The 20,261-nt window shown below is 36.7% G+C and overlaps 3 protein-coding genes across 5 annotated transcripts; all 3 read left to right on the top strand.

The window, feature by feature from the left end:
* Positions 1 to 8,798: 8,798 nt before the first annotated feature.
* Positions 8,799 to 10,983, top strand: LOC9316594 (calcium uniporter protein 2, mitochondrial). Its single transcript, XM_002880481.2, has 2 exons — positions 8,799 to 9,496; positions 10,216 to 10,983. Exons 1-2 carry the CDS (start codon positions 8,948 to 8,950, stop codon positions 10,672 to 10,674), a joined length of 1,008 nt encoding a protein of 335 aa, XP_002880527.1. The 5' UTR covers positions 8,799 to 8,947; the 3' UTR covers positions 10,675 to 10,983.
* A 2,814-nt stretch (positions 10,984 to 13,797) lies between these two features.
* Positions 13,798 to 15,966, top strand: LOC9316593 (E3 ubiquitin-protein ligase RNF185). 3 transcript variants are annotated; one of them, XM_021028852.1, is made up of 3 exons: positions 13,798 to 13,940; positions 14,237 to 14,954; positions 15,778 to 15,966. In XM_021028852.1, the coding sequence occupies exon 2, from the start codon at positions 14,246 to 14,248 to the stop codon at positions 14,924 to 14,926; it is 681 nt and encodes a 226-aa protein (XP_020884511.1). In that variant the 5' UTR covers positions 13,798 to 13,940; positions 14,237 to 14,245; the 3' UTR covers positions 14,927 to 14,954; positions 15,778 to 15,966. The 3 variants fall into 3 exon arrangements, with proteins under 3 accessions (XP_020884511.1, XP_020884512.1, XP_020884510.1); XM_021028853.1 differs by lacking the exon at positions 15,778 to 15,966 and adding an exon at positions 15,365 to 15,773; XM_021028851.1 differs by lacking the exon at positions 15,778 to 15,966 and having other exon boundaries at positions 14,237 to 15,221.
* A 72-nt stretch (positions 15,967 to 16,038) lies between these two features.
* Positions 16,039 to 18,427, top strand: LOC9316592 (lysM domain receptor-like kinase 4). The gene has a single exon (XM_002880479.2). It carries the CDS (start codon positions 16,357 to 16,359, stop codon positions 18,190 to 18,192), a length of 1,836 nt encoding a protein of 611 aa, XP_002880525.1. The 5' UTR covers positions 16,039 to 16,356; the 3' UTR covers positions 18,193 to 18,427.
* Positions 18,428 to 20,261: the final 1,834 nt, after the last annotated feature.

The raw sequence follows: 20,261 nt of genomic DNA, 5'->3' as shown, positions 1-20,261 counted from the left end.
ATCTGAAGATTAGGAAAGTTGTCTATGACGCTTCCTTTATATTCGCAGTCTAGACTTTAGGTTTAGGTGGGCGTTTAGACTATCTCTGTGAATCTCAAGTACTAGGCTAGAAGCTGTTAGGGTTCTTGGTGAGTGAACAGAGTGTATGCATAGTTGTTGCTGTGTTGTGAGTTTGGGTAGATTAAGAATTGGTCAGTGACGAGTTGTGTCAACGTCGTGTAAATCTGATTAAACATATCTTGTAGATTGTTTAAGTGATTCTTAATAAAGGAAAAGAAGTTCTTTTCAATTGCCTCAATATCTATATAATAACAATTGGTATCAGAGCGGGTGACCGACCTGAGTACTAACTCAATACAGGTTAAGATCCTGCAGATTAGAGATGTCGAAGGCAGAACTCAACAGACCGGTGATGCTGGATCACAGAGGCTACGGTCACTGGAAAACTCGGATGATGCAGTTAATCAGAGGATAGGGAGAGGACGCCTGTACTGCAGTTGAAGATGGCTGGGAACCTCCGTTCAGCACAACAGAAGACGGTCTGAAAGTGAAGAAACCAAAAGCTAACTGGACTGATGCAGAAAAGGATTTATCCAAGTTCAATGCAAGGGCTATGAATGCTATCTATTCATGCCTTGATGATGATGAATTCAATCTGGTTCAAGGAAGTGAGAATGCTAAACAGATGTGGGATATTCTGCAGAAAACCCATGAGGGCAACACTGGTGTAAAACGCACCAGGCTGGACCAGTTGGCTACAGACTTTGAAAATCTGAAGATGGATCCTTCAGAAACAATTGTTCAGTTCAGTTCTAAGCTGAGTGGGATTGCAAACGAAGCAAAATCATTAGGGAAAACGTACAAGGAGTAAAAGCTGGTGAAGAAGATGCTTCGTTGCCTACCACCGAAATACGCTGCACACAAAGCTATCATGAGAGTTTCAGGAAACACAGATACCCTAAAATATGAAGATCTGGTTGGGATTCTAAAGTCTGAAGAGATGGAAGTTGCTGAAGATCAACGAAACCAGAACAAAGGAATAGCGGTCAAAGCTGATGAAGAAAAGGGTCCAGATCCGCTGCAAGAAATAAGAGACAATCTGTCTCTCATGGCCAGAAATTTCGGAAAAGCTTTGAAACAGGTTAAAGAGGGTAAGGACACAGACAGCAGGGACACAAGAGAGATCAGTCGCTGGAACAGAATTGATGCTGAAAAGTCAGGCAGCAGGCATGTAAGGAGCGAATCATCAGGAAGGAAACGTGATCTGAAATGTCACGAGTATGGAGGTATAGGACATACTCGACCTGAATGTCCTGTGGCAAGACGCAAGGAGCTGAAGTGCTATGAGTGTAATGGATTTGGTCATGCAAAATAAGAATGTCCAAGTTCACAGAAAGGTAAAGAGAAATCTTTGTTGAGCTTCAGTGAGTCTGAATCAGATAGTGATGGTGAAGCTGAACCTATGATGAATTTTGTGGCATTCAGTGCAAAAGATCAGAATAACTCCAGTGAGGATTCTGATTCAGATAATGATGATGGAAATCAGATCACTAGTGACGACTACAAGACTCTGTATGACAGCTGGATCTCTCTGAGCAATGACAAGCTGCAGCTCACTAAGGAAAAATTGATGCTGGTGGCACAAGTGAACATGCTGGAAGAAGAAGTGGAGGAAGGAAAAATTGGCGAGAAGCTACCTGAGTCAGAAAAGGAGTTTTTTTAGAAGAAAATGAAATGTTTACTTGAGAGCTATGAAAAAGAGAAAGAAAAAGCTTTAATGCTGGAAAGAGAACTGAGTGAGAACCACAAGAAGATCAGAATGCTGAATAATGGTGGTAAAAATCTGGATCAGATTCTGTCCATGGGAATAGTTGGTTCAAGTCATAGAGGATTGGGCTATCAGTCATATGCTCCCAAAGCATATCTGGGTATGCCAAAGACAGTTCAGTTCGTGAGGAGTACAACCTATCATGATGAAGAAGCTCAAGTGGAAGAGAAACAACAGCCTAGGAAGGTGAATCAGAATGCTCCATAGAATACGGCTGTACAATACAGGAAGACTGCACCAAGAAAGACTGCACCCAGAAAGAAGTGGACCAGGTCAAACAATAATACGGCTGTACAATACAGGAAGACTGTACCAAGAAAGACTGCATCCAGAAAGAAGTGGACCAGGTCAAACAGAGGTCGAAAAGTGTTTGAATGTTTCTATTGTGGAAAACCAGGTCATATCAGAAGGTCTTGTTATAAGTTTCAAGACAAGATCAAGCAACTGTGGCAAGCACGGAAATGCTTTATTGAACCATCCAAGTTTGGTAAAGTATGGGTTCGCAAGATAGACCTGTACAACAAAGATTCAGAGCATGATGAGAAACAGTACAACAAAGCAGTCTCTGAATCTGAAGAAATAAGTCTGACCTGTAACGTGACGATTGTACAACTGGATGAGTCTGATAAAGATGAGGAGTTCACTGCAAAGGTAGCTTACACATCTATAGATGGAACTGCAAATAACCCTTGGTACTTTGACAGTGGCTGCTCAAGACACATGACAGGTGATTCAAGTGTTCTGTCAACCTTCACAGAAGAGGCCAGTGGAAAAGTTACATTTGGTGATGGTGGTAAAGGACGTATAAGAGGCAAAGGGAACATCGAATGTGATGATCAACCATCACTGATAAATGTGTACTACGTTGAAGGCTTGAAAGAAAATTTGATTAGCATAAGTCAGCTGTGCGATGATGGTCTGAAAGTAATCTTCACTAGGACTGATTGTCAAGCTGTTGATGAAAATGGAAACACTGTACTGTGTGGGGTGCGCTCAGGCAATAACTGCTACATGTGGAAGGCATCAGATATCTGTTTGTCTGTGTCTGTTAATGATCTGGAGCTGTGGTACAAGAGACTTGGACACATGAACGTTCAGACCCTGATTAAGATTGTGAACGCTGGAGTGGTTCGAGGTGTACCAAAACTGGCTGACAAACTGGAGTCTGTATGCAGTGTATGTAACAAAGGAAAGCAGATCAAGGTCAATTATAAGAAGGTACCTGAAATTGAAACTAAAAAGGTACTTGAGCTGATTCATATAGATCTCATGGGTCCAGTACAAATGGAAAGTATCAATGGGAAGAAGTACATCCTTGTGTTGGTAGATGATTTTTCAAGGTACATATGGGTTCAGTTCCTAAGAGAGAAGTCTGAAGCAGTGAAAAGCTTTAAGATTCTTGCCGTACAGCTTCAGAATGAAAAGGGAAGGATCATTCAGATAAGAAGTGATCATGGAAGAGAATTCCAGAATGAGATCTTTGAACAGTTCTGTCAAACGCAAGGAATCAGACATCAGTATTCAGCACCCAGAACACCTCAGCAGAATGGAATTGTTGAACAGAAAAACAGAACACTGCAGAAAATGGCTCGTGCTATGATTCATGGTAATAACATCTCTCAAGGTTTCTGGGTAGAAGCAGTTAGCACAGCATGCTACATTGTCAACAGGGTTTATGTGAAACCTGGCACAAAGACCACTTCATACGAGATATGGAAGGGAAAAAATCCGAATCTGAGCCATTTTCGTGTATTTGGATGTGTGTGTTATATTCTTAATGAAAATGAGCACTTCGGAAAATTCGACTCTAGAAGTGATGAGGGAATTTTCTTGGGATACTCTACAAACAGCTCAGCATACAGAGTGTATAACAAGAAAACCAAGGTAATTGGTGATGCTGTCAATGTGGTCTTTGATGATAAAAATAGATTTGTGTTACCTCATGTGCTAGACGAGTACATAGAAGAATCTGCAGCATACGAGTCTCCAGAAGCATCTGCAGCAGACGAGTCTGCAGAAGCACCTACATCAGACGAGTCTGCATCAACACCTACAGCAGACGAGTTTGCAGAAGCACCTGCAGTAGACGCACCTGAAACAGCTCTTGAAGATAAATTCACTGACAGAGAAGTATCATCTGAGGCACAGTCACCTGTTGTACCTTCTACGACAAAGAAACTAGTTGTTCATAAGTATCATTCAGCTGCTGATGTGATAGGAGATCTGAATGAAAGAACGACCAGAGGTGTTCAGCTTAACTTCAAAGAAATGCTGTAGCACTCGTGTTTTGTGTGTTTAGTTGAACCCAAGAATATTGCTGCATCTCTTGAAGATGAATTCTGGTATGGTACTTGTACAAAGGAACTAAATCAGTTTTCGAGAGATGAAGTGTGGGATCTGGTACCTCGACCTGCACAGATAAATGTTGTGGGCACAATGTGGATATTCAAGAACAAGATTGATGAAGATGGTCAGGATATTGATCAGAAACTCTACAGAGCCATGATCGGAAGTCTGCTGTATCTGATAACTAGCAGACCAGACCTGTGTTATAGTGTTGGTCTGTGTGCCCGTTACCAAACATGTCTACGTGTATCCCATCTAAATGCAGGTTTCTGTGATGCAGACTGGTCAGGATGTCTTGATGGCAGACGAAGCACATCTGGAGGATGTTTCTTTCTGGGAAACAACCTGATCGCTTGGCATAGCAAGAAGCAGAACTACGTCTACCTGTCGTCCACTCAGGCTGAGTACATTGCTATGGGGAGCTGCTGTACTCAACTACCATGGATGAAACAAATACTTGCGGATTATAGTATGACTTCTGAAATTCTGTTGATAAACTGTGATAATACAGGTGCAATTGATATTACTAAGAACCCTGTTCATCACACTCGCACTAAGCACATTGGTATTAGGCACCATTTCATCAGAGAGCTAGTTGAAGGGAAACTTGTTGAGATCCTCTATATTGATACTGAGAAACAATTGGCTGATATTTTTACTAAACCACTTGATTTGAGCACTTTCACAAATTTGCAAAAGTCACTTGGTATTTGTGAAAACTGACCTGGTTTTTGTCACTAAGGGATTGTTGGAATAGGATCACTGCACAGGAGTACATCAGTTTTTTTTAATCCCTTGGTTAATGTGGTACTGACTACAGCAAGAAAAACCTCCTATTAGCTCCTTTGTAACCAGTTATTGGCAATTTCTCTCAGAAAAAGAGCTGCTCTGCATACTTGGCTTCGACGATGTTCAACAGAAATGGTTTTCCTGTGCACTCAACATATCAAGCTTGGTCATTGAAAAACAAGAGAAAAGAAAAAGAAAACAAAGGAATGAAAAGATGAAATTATTTACTTTTGAGTAAAGAGGTAGGAAAATTTCCTATGACCTCATTATTTTACTTCGAAAGGGATGATCACACAAAGATGGAAGTGAGGTTAGGAAAATTTCCCGTGATACCACTATTCGCCTACATTTTTGATGAAGAAAAAATAATAAAAAAGGAGCTGAAAGCTGTTTTGAGAATGTTTTCTGGCTGAGTATGCAGATGTGTAGACTAGTCTGAGTGAAGCAGTGTGTGTGAAAGCTCCTCAAAAGAGAAATAGCTACCTCACTGAGCTGGTGGGTTGAATCCAGTTTTACAGTTCGATGTGCTTGCTCCTGTGCATATCATGTTACTTTAGGAACTCTGTGTTCACAGGTATGACGTGATACATTTACTGAGTGACTCCAAAATGATCTTAATTTTCAAATAAAGTGTTTCATGAAAAACAATTTTGGATCTCTAACATGGTCACTTCCTGCCTCTGGTTGTTTAGTGGTTGCCTGTGATATTCCTGTGCTCAACAGTGTCAATCTGTACAGTACAGAGTGCATGTTAAAACGAATTTCAAAGCAAGGGTGAATTGGTTATCTCACCGGTTAAAACCGGTTTATGTATCTTATTGGAATTTCGAGTTTTTGATGCAATTACAGGTCGGCTTGGTGGTGAAGGAGTTTTTATGCCAATCTTGCTGAGTTGGAAACTTGTACTGACAGTCTTACATTTGTGTACTGGATTCCTGGCACAAATCGGACTACTCTGCGGCCTGATCGTCTTCTGCTGATAGATATGGTGCTGTCCTCCCAGAGAGTTGTTCTGACTCTGCCAACTTATACATTATCTCGTTCTCCTGGAGTATTCAGGGTCGAGACTGCTGAAGCTTAGAATGCTGCACCTCCATTTCAGACATCAAGGACCTTGCTTCATGATGATCTTGCAGATCTCCTGGCTGTAGCTATCTTGGATAAAGCGTCGCCTAGATGGTAAGTGTTTGTTCTCCTTCATCTGATTTTCTTGCATAACTTGATGGCTTTTGGTTTTTACATGAATGTGCACTCAAGCAGGGGGAGAATATGGTAATTTTGATGGAGATCCTGCTGCGGATCCTAGTGATGAGGAGACTAGTGGCTGATTAGTTTAGACTAGGCCTAGTAATAAGGGGGAGCAAATGTGTAGTGTGTCTTTGATAGATTTTGCACTACTGTTCTGTATTTGCTTCTATTGGGTGTTGAAACTTGAATCCCCAGCAGTTTTTGTTTTGCTAATGAATGTTATTTCAGAATTCTTTTGAGTTTGAAATATACATTGGTGCTTCTTGGTGTGTATCTTGGCAAACTAACCCTGACAGGTAGCTCTGGAGCTTGAGGTGTCACATTCAGGTAAAAAGGGGGAGATTGAAGACATATGGATGTCGGGCTACAGGAAGATCCTGTGGAGCACAGGAGAGAGCTGTATGCGGGAAACTGCGAGACATTAAATGAAGATGATGTGGCGAGCAGTGATTGGTGATTGGAAGTTTCCAGAACGTGATGCTCAAGTTATTCGGTGTATTGAAGATACGATCAAATCAAGGAAAGAAGATTTGGTGTGATCTGAAGATTAGGAAAGTTGTCTATGACGCTTCCTTTATATTCGTAGTCTAGACTTTAGGTTTAGGTGGGCGTTTAGACTATCTCTGTGAATCTCAAGTACTAGGCTAGAAGCTGTTAGGGTTCTTGGTGAGTGAACAGAGTGTATGCATAGCTGTTGCTGTGTTGTGAGTTTGGGTAGATTAAGAATTGGTCAGTGACGAGTTGTGTCAACGTCGTGTAAATCTGATTAAACATATCTTGTAGATTGTTTAAGTGATTCTTAATAAAGGAAAAGAAGTTCTTTTCAATTGCCTCAATATCTATATAATAACAAAGAACACTGAACCCGTGAACACATCTATTTTTGTTCCACTTTCTCGTTCATTCTATACTATATTTTTCTCAACCATCGAAAACCATCATTCTTTTTTTCCACTTCATTTCACAAATGTTTTGTGTATATGCAAGATTCTTGGTATTGTTGTTCTATACTCAGTACTCTATGTTTCTCGTACATTAATTGAAAACCATAACTCTCTTTTTTTCACTTCAGTTCGCAAGTGTTATGTACTTGTGCAATAAATTTTGGTATTATTGTTGTTTGGTGATGTAAAAAGATCACTGAAATAAATAACCTTGAATCACAGATTCACAGAAAATACGGTCGTGATAATATACTAATGTGGTGAGTGGTAACATTCGAATTCCAATACTAAAATTAAAAATTGTTTTTAGCTAATTTCAAAAGAAAGGTCTATCAAGTCTTTTTTGTTTTAAAAATATCTTTTGGTAATTTTTTTATGAGTCATGTGTGAGATTTTTGTCTCTGTATTTTGGAATTCGATTTTCGTTTTAGTTTAAATTGGTGAAGTATTTATAAAATTTATCTTTTATCGAACCTAAATATCGAAAAATCGAATCTTTATATGTTGATGGATTGGGTACTTTTCCATCTTATGCATAAAATACATACATGGTCGTATATTTGATGCAACTTGTGCCTCTACTGCACGTATTCAGATAAAGTAAACATGTTAAGTTACAATAATGAGTAAAATAGTACTCATTGTTCCTAATAGTTTGATGTTTTGGAGTTATCACACATATTAAGAACTCAATCATTCTTTGATCATTTTAACATTGTTTTTTAATTTTAAATATTTTTAATAATTATCAACCAATAGTAGTCTAAGAAAATTAATGATTTATAATCATTGTATCTTGAAGTTTACAATTTACTATTATAAGTCAATAAAAATAAAATAAAATTGCTAGAAAATCAATCTCGGTGGAACAAACAACAAAAGCTAAAACATCAATCTTTTAGGAACAGAGGGAGTATGTAATATGACTATGGTCGTTTCATAATCGCAAGCGATTGCGATTGGATGTTATTCGTTTAACAATCAGACGACTGATCACTCCTACTAATTGTCATATAAAAAGTCGCATTACTATTTTTTTTTTTGGTCAAAAAATTTAGTCGCAAGTCGCAACGACTAATAACACAAGTATAAAAAAAACAAAATCTATCTCGATAAATATATAAGCATTTCCTTATGTCTTATATCAGATAATATTAACGTGTAATATCTCGAAAGATCCACACAGTTTGTAACAAAAATTATCAAAATGATACTACTAGTTATAAAATAAAAGTGTAATTATCGAAATAATCTAGTAGTTAGTTAAAAAAGAGTAATTAAAAAAAAAGAGGAAAAATATGTGGATCCACGTCGTCTGCTTGCGTGCACGTAAAAGTCTTTTCATTTCCTAGTTCTTCTGCTCTGTTGCCGTTGTGAACAAATTTGGGTTTCTGCTAAAAAACAAAAAATATCAATTTTTATTGGAAATTGCTATAATCGTACGGCTACGATACCACCGCAAAGCTATCACCACTACCACCCGAACACGTGTACGGCTCTTACACATTTCTCGCGAGAACAACCAAAAGAGTTTCGAAAAAACGAATATTCCTGCTGTAATATTAATTTCTCGTGTACGTTCCGATATACGATGACGTGTACGAGTCTCTCTTTTTTTATTATTTATTTTTAGGTTTAAAAATTAAAAAAAAAATCGAAAATGTTATTATTGTAACAGTATATAAACCCTTTTAGTCTCTATTGTTTCATTATTCAGTCGTAAATAAAAAAAAACGATTTATTTTTAATTTTATTTTTATTCTCTCTCTCAAAGTTTCTTGGGAGAGCAACAATGGCGATGAGGAAGCTTTTATCGAAGAAACTCTTCAATATCACGAATGTTGCATCACAAAGTCTTATGAATTGTCGTATATCATCGTCTTCATTAGCCGTACGAACCAGAGTTCCAACGGATTCAACAGATACGACCAAAATCTCACCGGAGCCTGGAGATTCAACGATTTCGCGGCGGTTTATGCACAATAGCGCTATGATTAGGCCAGAGATTATGCAGATGCCGGTTGGAGAGAGTTTGATTGAGAAACTCCGTGAGATTGATGGAAGCAAGGACCGGATTCGATTAGACGGACTTACTCCGCCGGAGAGGGAGTCGAGTTTGACGGTGGCGGATACGAAGAAGCTTCTTAGAGCGGCACAGATCGAGATTGTGAAATCGAAGCTTAGAGAAACCGGAAGAAGCTGGATGTCGTATTCGGAATTCGTTAGCGTTTGTGGTGAAGCTTCTTCAGATCCAGATCTCGGATCTAGAATCGCGAAGATGCTTGATGATTCAGCAAACGTCATCGTTTTGGGAGATTCCGTTTGTATTAGACCTGATCAGGTACTTTCTTCGTTCTTTGTTCCAGCATTTGCATTTGAAATCATTGATCTCTGAAAATCTCTGAGTATGCAGCTGTTTGATTGGCAGAGATAGAGAAAACTCTCTGAAAAAAAAAACGAATTAGGTTCCCAAATTTGTTTGAGTTTGTTCGATTTTGATTTTGGAAGCTACTACCGAAAACTGATACCATTTTTATTCGGTTGTATCTCTTTTTCTTTTGGTTACAATTCAACAGGAGAATCAAAAACCTCTGTGTTTTTATACCAGAGTTCCATAGGAGGTTCCCAAGTTTGAGAGAGGTGGTGATAAAGAGGAACAGTTTCTACAGAGACCACTACTTCCTAAACCAAAAAAAAAAAAAACCATTGGTTGGAATTAGGGTTAAGTTGAGTCAAGAAAGAGAGAAGCTTAGGTTGTGTTACACTAACAAGTTCTTGAGGGTTATTAGGATAAATCAAAGTGGAAAAATTGATTGAGATGATGATGATGATAATGGGTTGGGTTTATGTGGAGAGATTAAGTTAATAGTGAAAGATTTTAGCCAGAAAACAGGGATATGGAGATGGATTGATTTACTTTATAACTAGTCATTGATTCATGAAGATGTATTTTTGTTGTGTGTTTTTGAGTGCTAATTGTGTGTCTCAAAAGAAGGTGGTGGAGGTCTTGTTTTACCCAAACATTTTCTGTTTTTGTCTTTTGCTCTTGTGTCTGATCAGGTTACAAAATCCATTGAAGGGTTGCTTCCTTTGCCAAAGATTCATAACCCAAATGACCCACGGAGAATCGAGTTGAAAGAGCTTGAAGCTGAAAAGGCAGTGATCGATGTGAAAGCGCACTCTTTGGTGCGGAAAGAACTTTGGGCTGGGCTTGGTTACTTGATCCTACAGACCGCGGGGTTCATGAGGCTAACGTTTTGGGAACTCTCGTGGGATGTGATGGAACCGATCTGTTTCTATGTCACGTCCGTATACTTTATGGCTGGTTACGCGTTTTTCCTCAGGACATCGAAAGAGCCTTCTTTTGAAGGGTTTTACCAAAGCAGGTTCGAGGCGAAACAGAGAAAGTTGATGAATGATTATGAGTTTGATCTCGAGAGGTATGATGAACTGAAGAAGCTGTTTTGCTCTAAGCCTTCAGCTCATGTTTCCAAGATTCTTGGAGCTATCAAGAATTAAATTTTGATTAGGAAAAAAATTGCTTAGATTCAATGTTGTTGTCACAAATGGTGTCTGATTTTTCCTAACTAGAGAATTCTACCCCACAAAAAAATTTAAAAAAAAAAATGGGTAGTATTCTCAAATTTTTCAGTTTTCTTAAAAAAACAAAGAGTTTATTCTTATTATTGCGGCTTCTGTAACATCAGGGAAGAGTTATGTTTTTGTTTTCAGATTCCTTTTTCTTTTTAATGTATGACCGATCTAAAATTTAACATTGTGTAAATAAATGTTTGAAATGTAATATAATATAGAATTAATTATTAATTATCTGCAAAAGGCTTATTTCATATTTTCAAAAGCTTATTATTGCTCTATATGATTATTTAAGTTTTTGCATACCTATTAAAATATTATTTATTTTTTGTGTATTTTTAAAGTAAAATATTGTTTATTATCTATTTAAACACAGTTAAACTAATAACAAACAATGTGTAGCATATAAATCGTCAAAATCAATTAAAAAATTAATTAATATTTTATTAAAAGTTGAAAACATCATCTAATTTAAAACAACTATTTTTTTCTAAAACATCAAAAAAGAAAAAGGATATAGTATTTTCAAAAACTAAATTAGATCTATTTCTTTCTAACATGCGTTAGTGATTTTTTTTTCTGATAAAAGATCTTCTATTGATTTGCAAAATATATACAATGAGAAAATAGAACAACAATAATAGGGTTGACTCTAGTACACTACTCCAACTATACCGCTTCTTCGGTATACACCTAAACTTTTTGTCTCTTTTCTAAACACCATAAACAAATTTTTTTTTCTAGTAAACATTACGAACAATACTTTATCTTTTAATTGCAACATAGTGATTCTAAATTGTGATTAGATTTATTAAATCGGTAATCGCGTTTAAAAAACTACGATTAGTTTAAGTGAACCGAAAGTAATGAAGAAGGAAGAGATGAGCCAAAGATATAGGATTGGAAATGTCGGTTGTGATGTTATTATTTGTAATAATGTTGTTGTCATGTTATAAATCAAGCAAAATAATGTTCGTGATTTCTTTTCCATGGCAATAGGACATGCTTACCAAATAGTATCTCGAAAAAAAATATTTTTTTTTGTCATCTGAGAATATATTAGATATTTTAAAGTTTCCAACAAGATTACAAATAATGCACAAAGCCACACGGCTAGGGAATATGTTAGCCTATACTAGCACCAACTCCACAACCAAGAGGAGCAGCCTACACAAAAGAATGAGCTCGCCAACAAGGAGCCATCACGAGATCACGATACCACAAAAAGGATCTCAAAACCAAACCCAAAAAATAAGAGAACAGCACTCAAACAAAGGTCAAACACCTCTCATTTCGAAAAAAAACATATACTAAAATACCTTTATTGTGCAAAAAAAAGAAATAAAAATCATTTTCTAAATTTAATTAAATAACAGCCGGTGATTTTTTTTTTTCGCCCAATGAAAAAAAATAAGCGAAAATCGTCCACTCATAATGGTGATGATGATACGCTTTCCTCGAAGAAGCAGAAGAAAAAACAAGTGAAATATCAGCATAATGGTGATGATGACTCGCTTTCCCTGAAAAAGCAGAAAAAAAAAAACAAACGAAATCCCAGAAAAATGATGAATATGATATTGTTGTCTCGAAAAATGTATGTATTGAAAAACTTAATGATATCCACAAAATTTAGAAGATCTCTTTAAAAGCTTGCAAAAAAAAAGGATCTTGTTGTATTCTTTCACAATGTTAGAAAACAACGAACTCGAGATGGACAACACACATGTCTTCTTGGAAGATGAAAAGAGCGGATATAACTACGGATCAATATCGGCAATGTCAAGGTAATTGTTGGGCCGTTGCTTTCTATAGGCAATGGTATGCTTTGAAAAAATTAAAAAGATTATCGACATCAAATTTATCAGTGAAAAAGTCATGAACGGCGTTCCACTCCGTTATTAATATCGGCAATGTCATGGTAATTGTTGGGCCGTTGCTTTACTATAGGCAATCAATGGTATGCTTTGAAAAAATTAAAAAGATTGTCGGCATCAAATTTATCAGTGAAAAAATCATGAACGGCGTTCCACTCCATTATCAATATGCTAATCGCGGATTAGGCGATTTACAACATGTCGTTGACTTCATGAAAAATGGACGGCATGTCGAAGGAATGAAGATTCATTACAAGCCCAAAGTATAGCCAAATAAAATGGAGGGCATGTCGAGGACTTTGAGAGACATGATGAACTTATATTGTTAGATGGACGAGTGGCTGTTGTGATTGAAACTTTTCCAAGTTACTATACAAACGAGAGAAAATAAATTTTGTCTCCAACGTCCAATGAAGTTGAGAAAAATCTTTCGCCTGTTCTGGTACTGACGAGGCATGGAATTTATTTTGAAGAGGGTAAAGAACTCCAAAGGTACTGGGAGCTTTTTTTATTCCTATGGTGAGGACGGGAAAACATGTGAAATTATTCTAATTGCTAGGCATTAACTGATCGACAAAACTATCGAAATGAGGGTCAGTGAGGAAGAGTGAAGACTGAAGACATTAACTGATCAATGGTTAAGACTTATCTATTTCATCTTAAGATAATTATTAGTTATTATAACCTTGGAATGTATTAAACTTGCAATGACACGTGTGTAATAATTTTGCTACCACAAAATTTTTTTAATTAAATAACAGTGGAGGATTGACTTTTTGTTATCAATTTTTATGAATCCAAATAATTAACATTGAATGTACTATTTGGTTTAATTATATTTGTTGAAAAGTTTCCACAATATTTATACTGTCCACATTGACATAAAGTTATGTTTAAATTTGATAATCACATAAAATTAGTATGATGTCGTAAGATCCCACGATCTTGATAATCACAAAAAATAAATTTGTGCTATTTTTCATAAAATAATAAGTTTATGTTTAAACGAGCTTTTGGCATCATTGTATTTGTATCTACCACGATGTGTGGTTGTAGCTAATCAGGCCCAATATCAGTTTATAAATCAATATAATTGGCCCATAATTAATAAATATCCCAAAAATATAGTATAAAAATTAAAAAGAGAAAACACACAAAAGTCAGAAATAAATAGCCTCGAGGAACTTTCTTTCCCAACAGTAAGACTCTGTTTTTTTCCCCACAATGTCTGGTTTCCTCTTTTGTTTCGTCCAAATCTTTATATGTTTTTGTGCTGATTAAAACCCTCGACTTTGATCCAATCTCTTCAAGAAAACGGTGCGTTTGCTCTTCAATTTCCTTTTTTAGTTTCGATCCATGGATCTGATACGATTCGCAATGTTGGACATTGTTTCGATTTGTCTTTGTCGGTTCAAAATTCATCTTCGTTTCTAATTTGGGGAAAATTTAGGGTTTTTGGTTGTGGGTTTATTAGGGTTTGTCCAATCTCGTGATTTAGGTCTTTTGATTAGGGTTTCTTATCAAAAGTTCATATTTTGTTTGATTTAGAGCTTTGATTGATTCTTAATAAAGATTAAGATTTTTAATTGAGTTCATATTTTTGTTTGATTTAGGGCATTGAGATGGTGAATGGAGAATCATCAACTAGTACGTCTTACTCTGATAATAACAATGGTGCAAATGATCAAGGAGGAGACTTTGAATGTAACATTTGTTTTGAGTTAGCTCAAGATCCGATTGTCACTCTCTGTGGTCATCTCTTTTGCTGGCCTTGCTTATACCGTTGGCTTCACCACCATTCGCATTCTCAAGAATGTCCGGTTTGCAAAGCCGTGGTTCAAGATGATAAGCTTGTTCCTCTTTACGGTAGAGGCAAGAACCAGACTGACCCGAGATCTAAACGTTACCCGGGTTTGCGGATTCCTAACCGACCAACGGGTCAAAGACCTGAGACTGCGGCTCCTCCTCCTCAGGCTGAAGCAGCGAGTAATTTTTTCAACTACGGTATTGGTTTGATGGGTGGAATTATGCCAATGGCGACTACTAGGATCGGGAATTTCAGTATGGGGTTTGGTGGTTTGTTGCCTTCTTTGTTTAACTTTCAGTTTCATGGATTTCCCGATGCTACGCTTTATGGTTCAACACCGGGCTACCCTTACGGTGGTTATCATAATGGTTTCCGTGGAGTTCCTCCTCATGGACAAGAGCGTCCGATGGCTCGTGGAGGAAACCAAAGCGATGCTACTCTGAAGAATATCTTATTAGTTGTTGGAATTTGCGTGGTGTTATTTCTTTGCTGGTGAAAGCGAATCACATTTGGTTTATTCCCAGGTATGATCAAACTCACTTACTTGGTGCAAGTTGTGTATGTAAATATGGTAATAGCTGAGTGTCTGTGTCTGCTATTTCAACGTCGTTATTGTATTTTTGTTTTGAAGATGAAACTTGAGTCTATAAGCTTTTTACACAACTCTTTGTTTTTTATATTTTCTTGCTTGTGTTTTGTCTAAGCATCTTGTGAAAGAATAAATGGTGCGTGTGCCTGTTATGACAGAAGAAGTATTATTATGATATTTGATAAATCAGTACTTTATGTGATTCTTTACGGTTGATAGATGCTTGATTTTATATAGACTATGATAAGTTCTTAAACTGATTTCTGCTTTATAAAAAGAAGACCCCTTAAATGTGAACCTGAATCAGTGGCTAAATCATTGATTTAGAATGATTTGCTGTGTCAGGTTTAGCTGTTTGTTATAAGAACTCTGTTCTAACAGAGAAAAGCTGTGTGTAGTGCTTCGATCTCGTGAGCATTCTTGTGCGAGACTAAGCTTGTCCTTGTGAGTTGATTCAAGTAGTTGACTGCTGGGACAGAGCATGACGTTAAGGGGATCATACTCCATGATTCTCGTTCTTCTTCTTATCTCTCAAATCTCGATCTCACTCTGTTTACTCGATAGTTTGATAGGTTTTCATACATTGCTAGATAGTTGTAGATTGATGCTAATATCGAAACAGCGACACTAGGGAGTAGGGATGACTTCTAGAGCATCACTTAACTCTTTCTTGCCTTAAACCAGTCTCAAATTCCTCCCCTTTGTAAACTTTTCAATAACTCTTGTAAAATGTCTTTTTCTGTGTGACGACGATGCAGACAACCATTATGGCCACCACTATAGGAAGCTTTGATAAGGGCTGTTCCATTTTGTTGTTCTGACAAGAATCCTTCATGGTCGTTGAGCTCAAAAATGTTGTCGTAGTGACTAGTGAGAATCAAGAAAGGACCAATCTTTTTCCCACTAGTGTGAATATGAATATAAACTTCAGGATTTAAGTCTTGCGTCGGTGACTGCGTTTAGTCCTTGCTGAAAATTATTAGTAACGTCCTCCTGCAAAAGTCGTTACCAATCGGTCCCTAAATTGATCGGTTAGTTACCGTCGGAATTAAACCAGAAAAGATGAAATAAAAAGGCAAAAGCCTTTGTGTCGTCCCCATCACGTCGTCTTTGGCGGCTTCAAAGCCTTTATATGATTCTTATTCACAAGAAAACAAAATCAATGTTATGAAAATAATAACTTACCCAAATCCAATAATTTAACGAAACTAAAATATTCAATAGGTCCCATTTCCCACTTTTCTTCATTTGACTTTTCAGAAACAGTTGACTTTTTCTCCACCATTCCTATAAACCCAATTAAAGACCTTGAAACCAAATCTTGCAGAATCATTACGATGATGATCTCGTTTCTACTCCATCTCCTCTTCCTATGTTTCTCCTCTTTCGCAACCGCGCAACAGCCTTATGTCGGGGTATCGACAACCGATTGCTCTGTTTCCGACAACTCAACTTCTGTTTTCGGCTACTCTTGTAACGGTCTCAACAAAACTTGCCAAGCTTACGTCATTTTCCGATCTACTCCTCCTTTCTCTACCGTCTCCTCCATCTCTTCCCTCTTCTCCGTCGACCCATCTCTCCTCTCCTCCCTCAATGCCGCCTCAACTTCAACTTCATTCCCTTCCGGTCAACAAGTCATTATCCCTTTAACTTGTTCTTGCTTCGGCGACAATTCACAAGCCAATCTCACCTACACAATCAAACCAAACGATTCGTATTTCGCCATTGCTAACGACACTCTTCAAGGGCTTTCGACGTGTCAAGCTTTGGAGAAACAGAACAATGTTTCTTCTCAATCTTTGTTACCTGGAATGAGGATCGTTGTTCCGATTCGTTGCGCGTGTCCCACGGCTAAACAGGTCAACGAAGATGGGGTGAAGTATCTGATGAGCTATACGGTGGTTTTCGATGACACTATCGCGATCATCAGCGAGAGATTTGGGGTCGAGACGAGCAAGACTTTAGAAGCTAACGAAATGTCTTTTGAAAATTCTGAAGTTTTCCCTTTCACCACAATTCTGATTCCTTTGTTGAATCCTCCTTCGAATTCCAACTCTATCATTCCTCCTCCTCCCCCTCCCCCTCCTCCTCCTCCGCCACAATCGGTTTCTCCTCCATTGTCGCCGAATGGTAGGAAATCAAAGAAGAAAACATGGGTCTATATTCTTGCCGGAGTACTAGGAGGAGCATTGGTTTTGAGTGTGATTGGTGCAGCTATCTTTTGCCTTGGTAAGAAGAAAACGAAACCACAAGAGGAAAGGGGAAACCTCGATAGCTTCACGGGCAAGAAACCACCGATGTCCGATCAGGAATTCGATCCGCTAGATGGTTTATCAGGGATGGTGGTAGAATCACTAAAAGTTTACAAATTTCACGAGCTGCAATCGGCAACAAGCAATTTCACATCGTCTAGTTCAATCGGAGGATCAGGGTACATCGGAAAAATCAACGGCGATGGTGCAATGATCAAGAAAATCGAAGGAAACGCATCGGAGGAAATCAACTTATTGTCGAAACTAAACCATCTCAACATCATCCGTCTCTCTGGATTCTGTCTCCATGAAGGAGACTGGTACTTAGTTTACGAACACGCTTCAAACGGAAGCTTAAGTGAATGGATCCACACGACGAAATCGCTCTTAAACTTGACACAGAAGCTACAAATCGCTTTGGATATAGCAACAGGGCTAAACTATCTACACAACTTCGCTGATCCTCCATACGTTCACAGAGACTTGAACAGCAACAATGTGTTCCTCGACATCGAGTTTCGAGCAAAGATTGGTAACTTAGGGTCAGCAAGATCAACAACTGAAGATTTCGTGTTGACCAAGCATGTGGAAGGAACAAGAGGGTACTTAGCTCCAGAGTATATGGAACATGGTTTAGTTTCAACTAAGCTTGATGTCTATGCTTTTGGAGTTGTCTTGTTGGAGATTGTTACTGGTAAAGAAGCTTCTGAATTGAAGAAAGAGATCGATGAAGGTAATGCGATTGACGAGATTTTGATTCGTGGAAGATTGTTACCTGAAGGATTAGTGAGTTTTGTTGTGAGATTGGTGGTGGATTGTTTGAAGAAAGATCATTTGAATCGTCCATCGATGGATGAAATTGTTATGTCTTTGTCTAAGATCTTGACGGCTACACAAAACTGGGAAGAATCATCGTACTAAGTTTAAGGCCCAATATTGTTAGGGCCTCATTAATTGAACCAGCAAGACCTTTGTTCTTTGCTTTTGTACAAAAGGTCATTAAGGATCTAGATTTTGGGCTGGATTTGGTCACACAAAAAAAAAATTGTTGATTAGTTAGGCTGTTTAATATTTAGTTGTGGTTGTATGAAAATTGGTTGTGAGAAATGTGGCTGAAAATTGGAAATAATATCAAAAACGATTTTAATGGTTTAAACTTTGTATGTTTAGTTAATATTTAAGGACTTTTGGATTATCTCATGGTACATTTTCAGTCGAGGTATCAACCCCTGTTCTTAAACATTAGTTTAATATCACTCATATTAAAGTGAGTTTGTGAATAATTCTTGATAAAATATTGGTTTATTGGTCAGCTGGGAAATGAATCTCACATTTAACATGAGAGATTATATTCTGATTTTTGAAACTATAAGTTTTAAGAAAATATGTACTAACCATTTTATTTGCAAAAATGATTGATCCAAAAAAATCCTAAATATTTAGTTTAACATGTGACTGTTTTTAGAATACCTTGAATTATATGAAAAAATTACTAGAAAAATCATACACGAAAAATACATCACGTATTTACAATTTCTTTACTAATTTTGACCAAAACCTTAGCTATAAATTATTTTCAAAATATTTTCCCCATATTATGATAATAAAAAAAAATATATTCTCATTATTTCATAAAATGATAATGAAATGCATAAAATTAGCGAATGAAAGATACTTGAAGTTCGAAGCTTTAGGTTGATGATAGAAGAACAGGCTGTCACGTTTGGGTAGTCAATACACGTGGCACTTTAAGACACGTTGATTCCGACATGGACCACAAATCCCACGTGGCCATGACCATCCTTTGCCTGGCATTGCCACGTGGATCCTATTAAAGTGAGTTTGTGTTTTGTGTTCATAGGACCACTATTTGTTTGATTGATAGATATGAGTCTATGACCAAGCATCGACTCATCCACATTAAAAAAAAAACACATTACATAATACACACGGCGGTTTTTTTTCCTTATTCATGTATAGATAATTGTTTTCCTTCAATAATAAAATATTGAAATGAATTGAGAATCTAGATTGTAAAAAATGTAAGACATTGTTTAATACAAACTTTTAGCTTACAAGTTTCAGTCATATTATAATTTATTGAATTTATATACTATCGGGTTTCGTTTCTCGTATTAAAATCTAGATTGTAAAAAATGTAAGACATTGTTTAATACAAACTTTTAGCTTACAAGTTTCAGTCATATTATAATTTATTGAATTTATATACTATCGGGTTTTGTATATATTGAGCATGACTGGTTAAAACTGTAATTTTAAGTTTTTTTGCTGTAGTTTTTTTTATTAACTTGTAAGATTTTGGCTCCTACTTTTTTAAAATGAAAAACTGATCGGTAATTTTTTTGTATGTTGTATAGATTAATAATTTTAATTCATATATTGAAAATATATTAATATTAATAAATATGAATAAAATGTATATCTCACAATTTTTTTGTCAGCATATATCGCATATTAGAGCTTAACATCTTTAGTTAATATAATTTTCTTATGTTCATAATTTCATAAATTTATAATATCATTTAGCACATGATAGATATTGCATATTCTTTTTAATCCATTATTTTCTTGACATAATTTTTAGTACTACATAAAAAATACCAAATCTTCCTAGTATAAATACTTATAAATAACTGTAAACATTTCTCATTGCATAATTAATTAATAATTGATTATGTGACAGCCCAATTTAAGATTTTTTCCCTACTCATTGCATATGTTTTTCCCATGTCATGCATGGTCCTAAGTCCTAACTCTTAAGGATGTTGAAAGGCCTGAATTAACCAGTTTGGATCTGAGATATTCAAAGTCAAAATTGCACATCTTTATATATTTATGGACCCTTTCGTATTTAGCTATACCTTTGAACCATCTATTTTAAATATTGACAGAGACATAGTTATAACACATTTATAAATAATATGTCAACTTCAACCACAATATCGTGTAAGAAATGTACAATGATCAGT

This window comes from Arabidopsis lyrata (assembly GCF_000004255.2).
Source record: "Arabidopsis lyrata subsp. lyrata unplaced genomic scaffold ARALYscaffold_4, whole genome shotgun sequence".
Taxonomy (NCBI): domain Eukaryota; kingdom Viridiplantae; phylum Streptophyta; class Magnoliopsida; order Brassicales; family Brassicaceae; genus Arabidopsis; species Arabidopsis lyrata.
Note: the sequence above shows the minus strand (reverse complement) of the source record. Positions and strands in the feature narration are given on the sequence as shown.

Coding starts and splice junctions, on each gene's coding strand:
- LOC9316594 (XM_002880481.2), top strand. CDS start 8,948: ATGGCGATGAGGAAGCTTTTATCGAAGAAACTCTTCAATATCACGAAT. Junction 9,497..10,215: donor TTTGTATTAGACCTGATCAG/GTACTTTCTTCG, acceptor GTGTCTGATCAG/GTTACAAAATCCATTGAAGG.
- LOC9316593 (XM_021028852.1), top strand. CDS start 14,246: ATGGTGAATGGAGAATCATCAACTAGTACGTCTTACTCTGATAATAAC.
- LOC9316592 (XM_002880479.2), top strand. CDS start 16,357: ATGATGATCTCGTTTCTACTCCATCTCCTCTTCCTATGTTTCTCCTCT.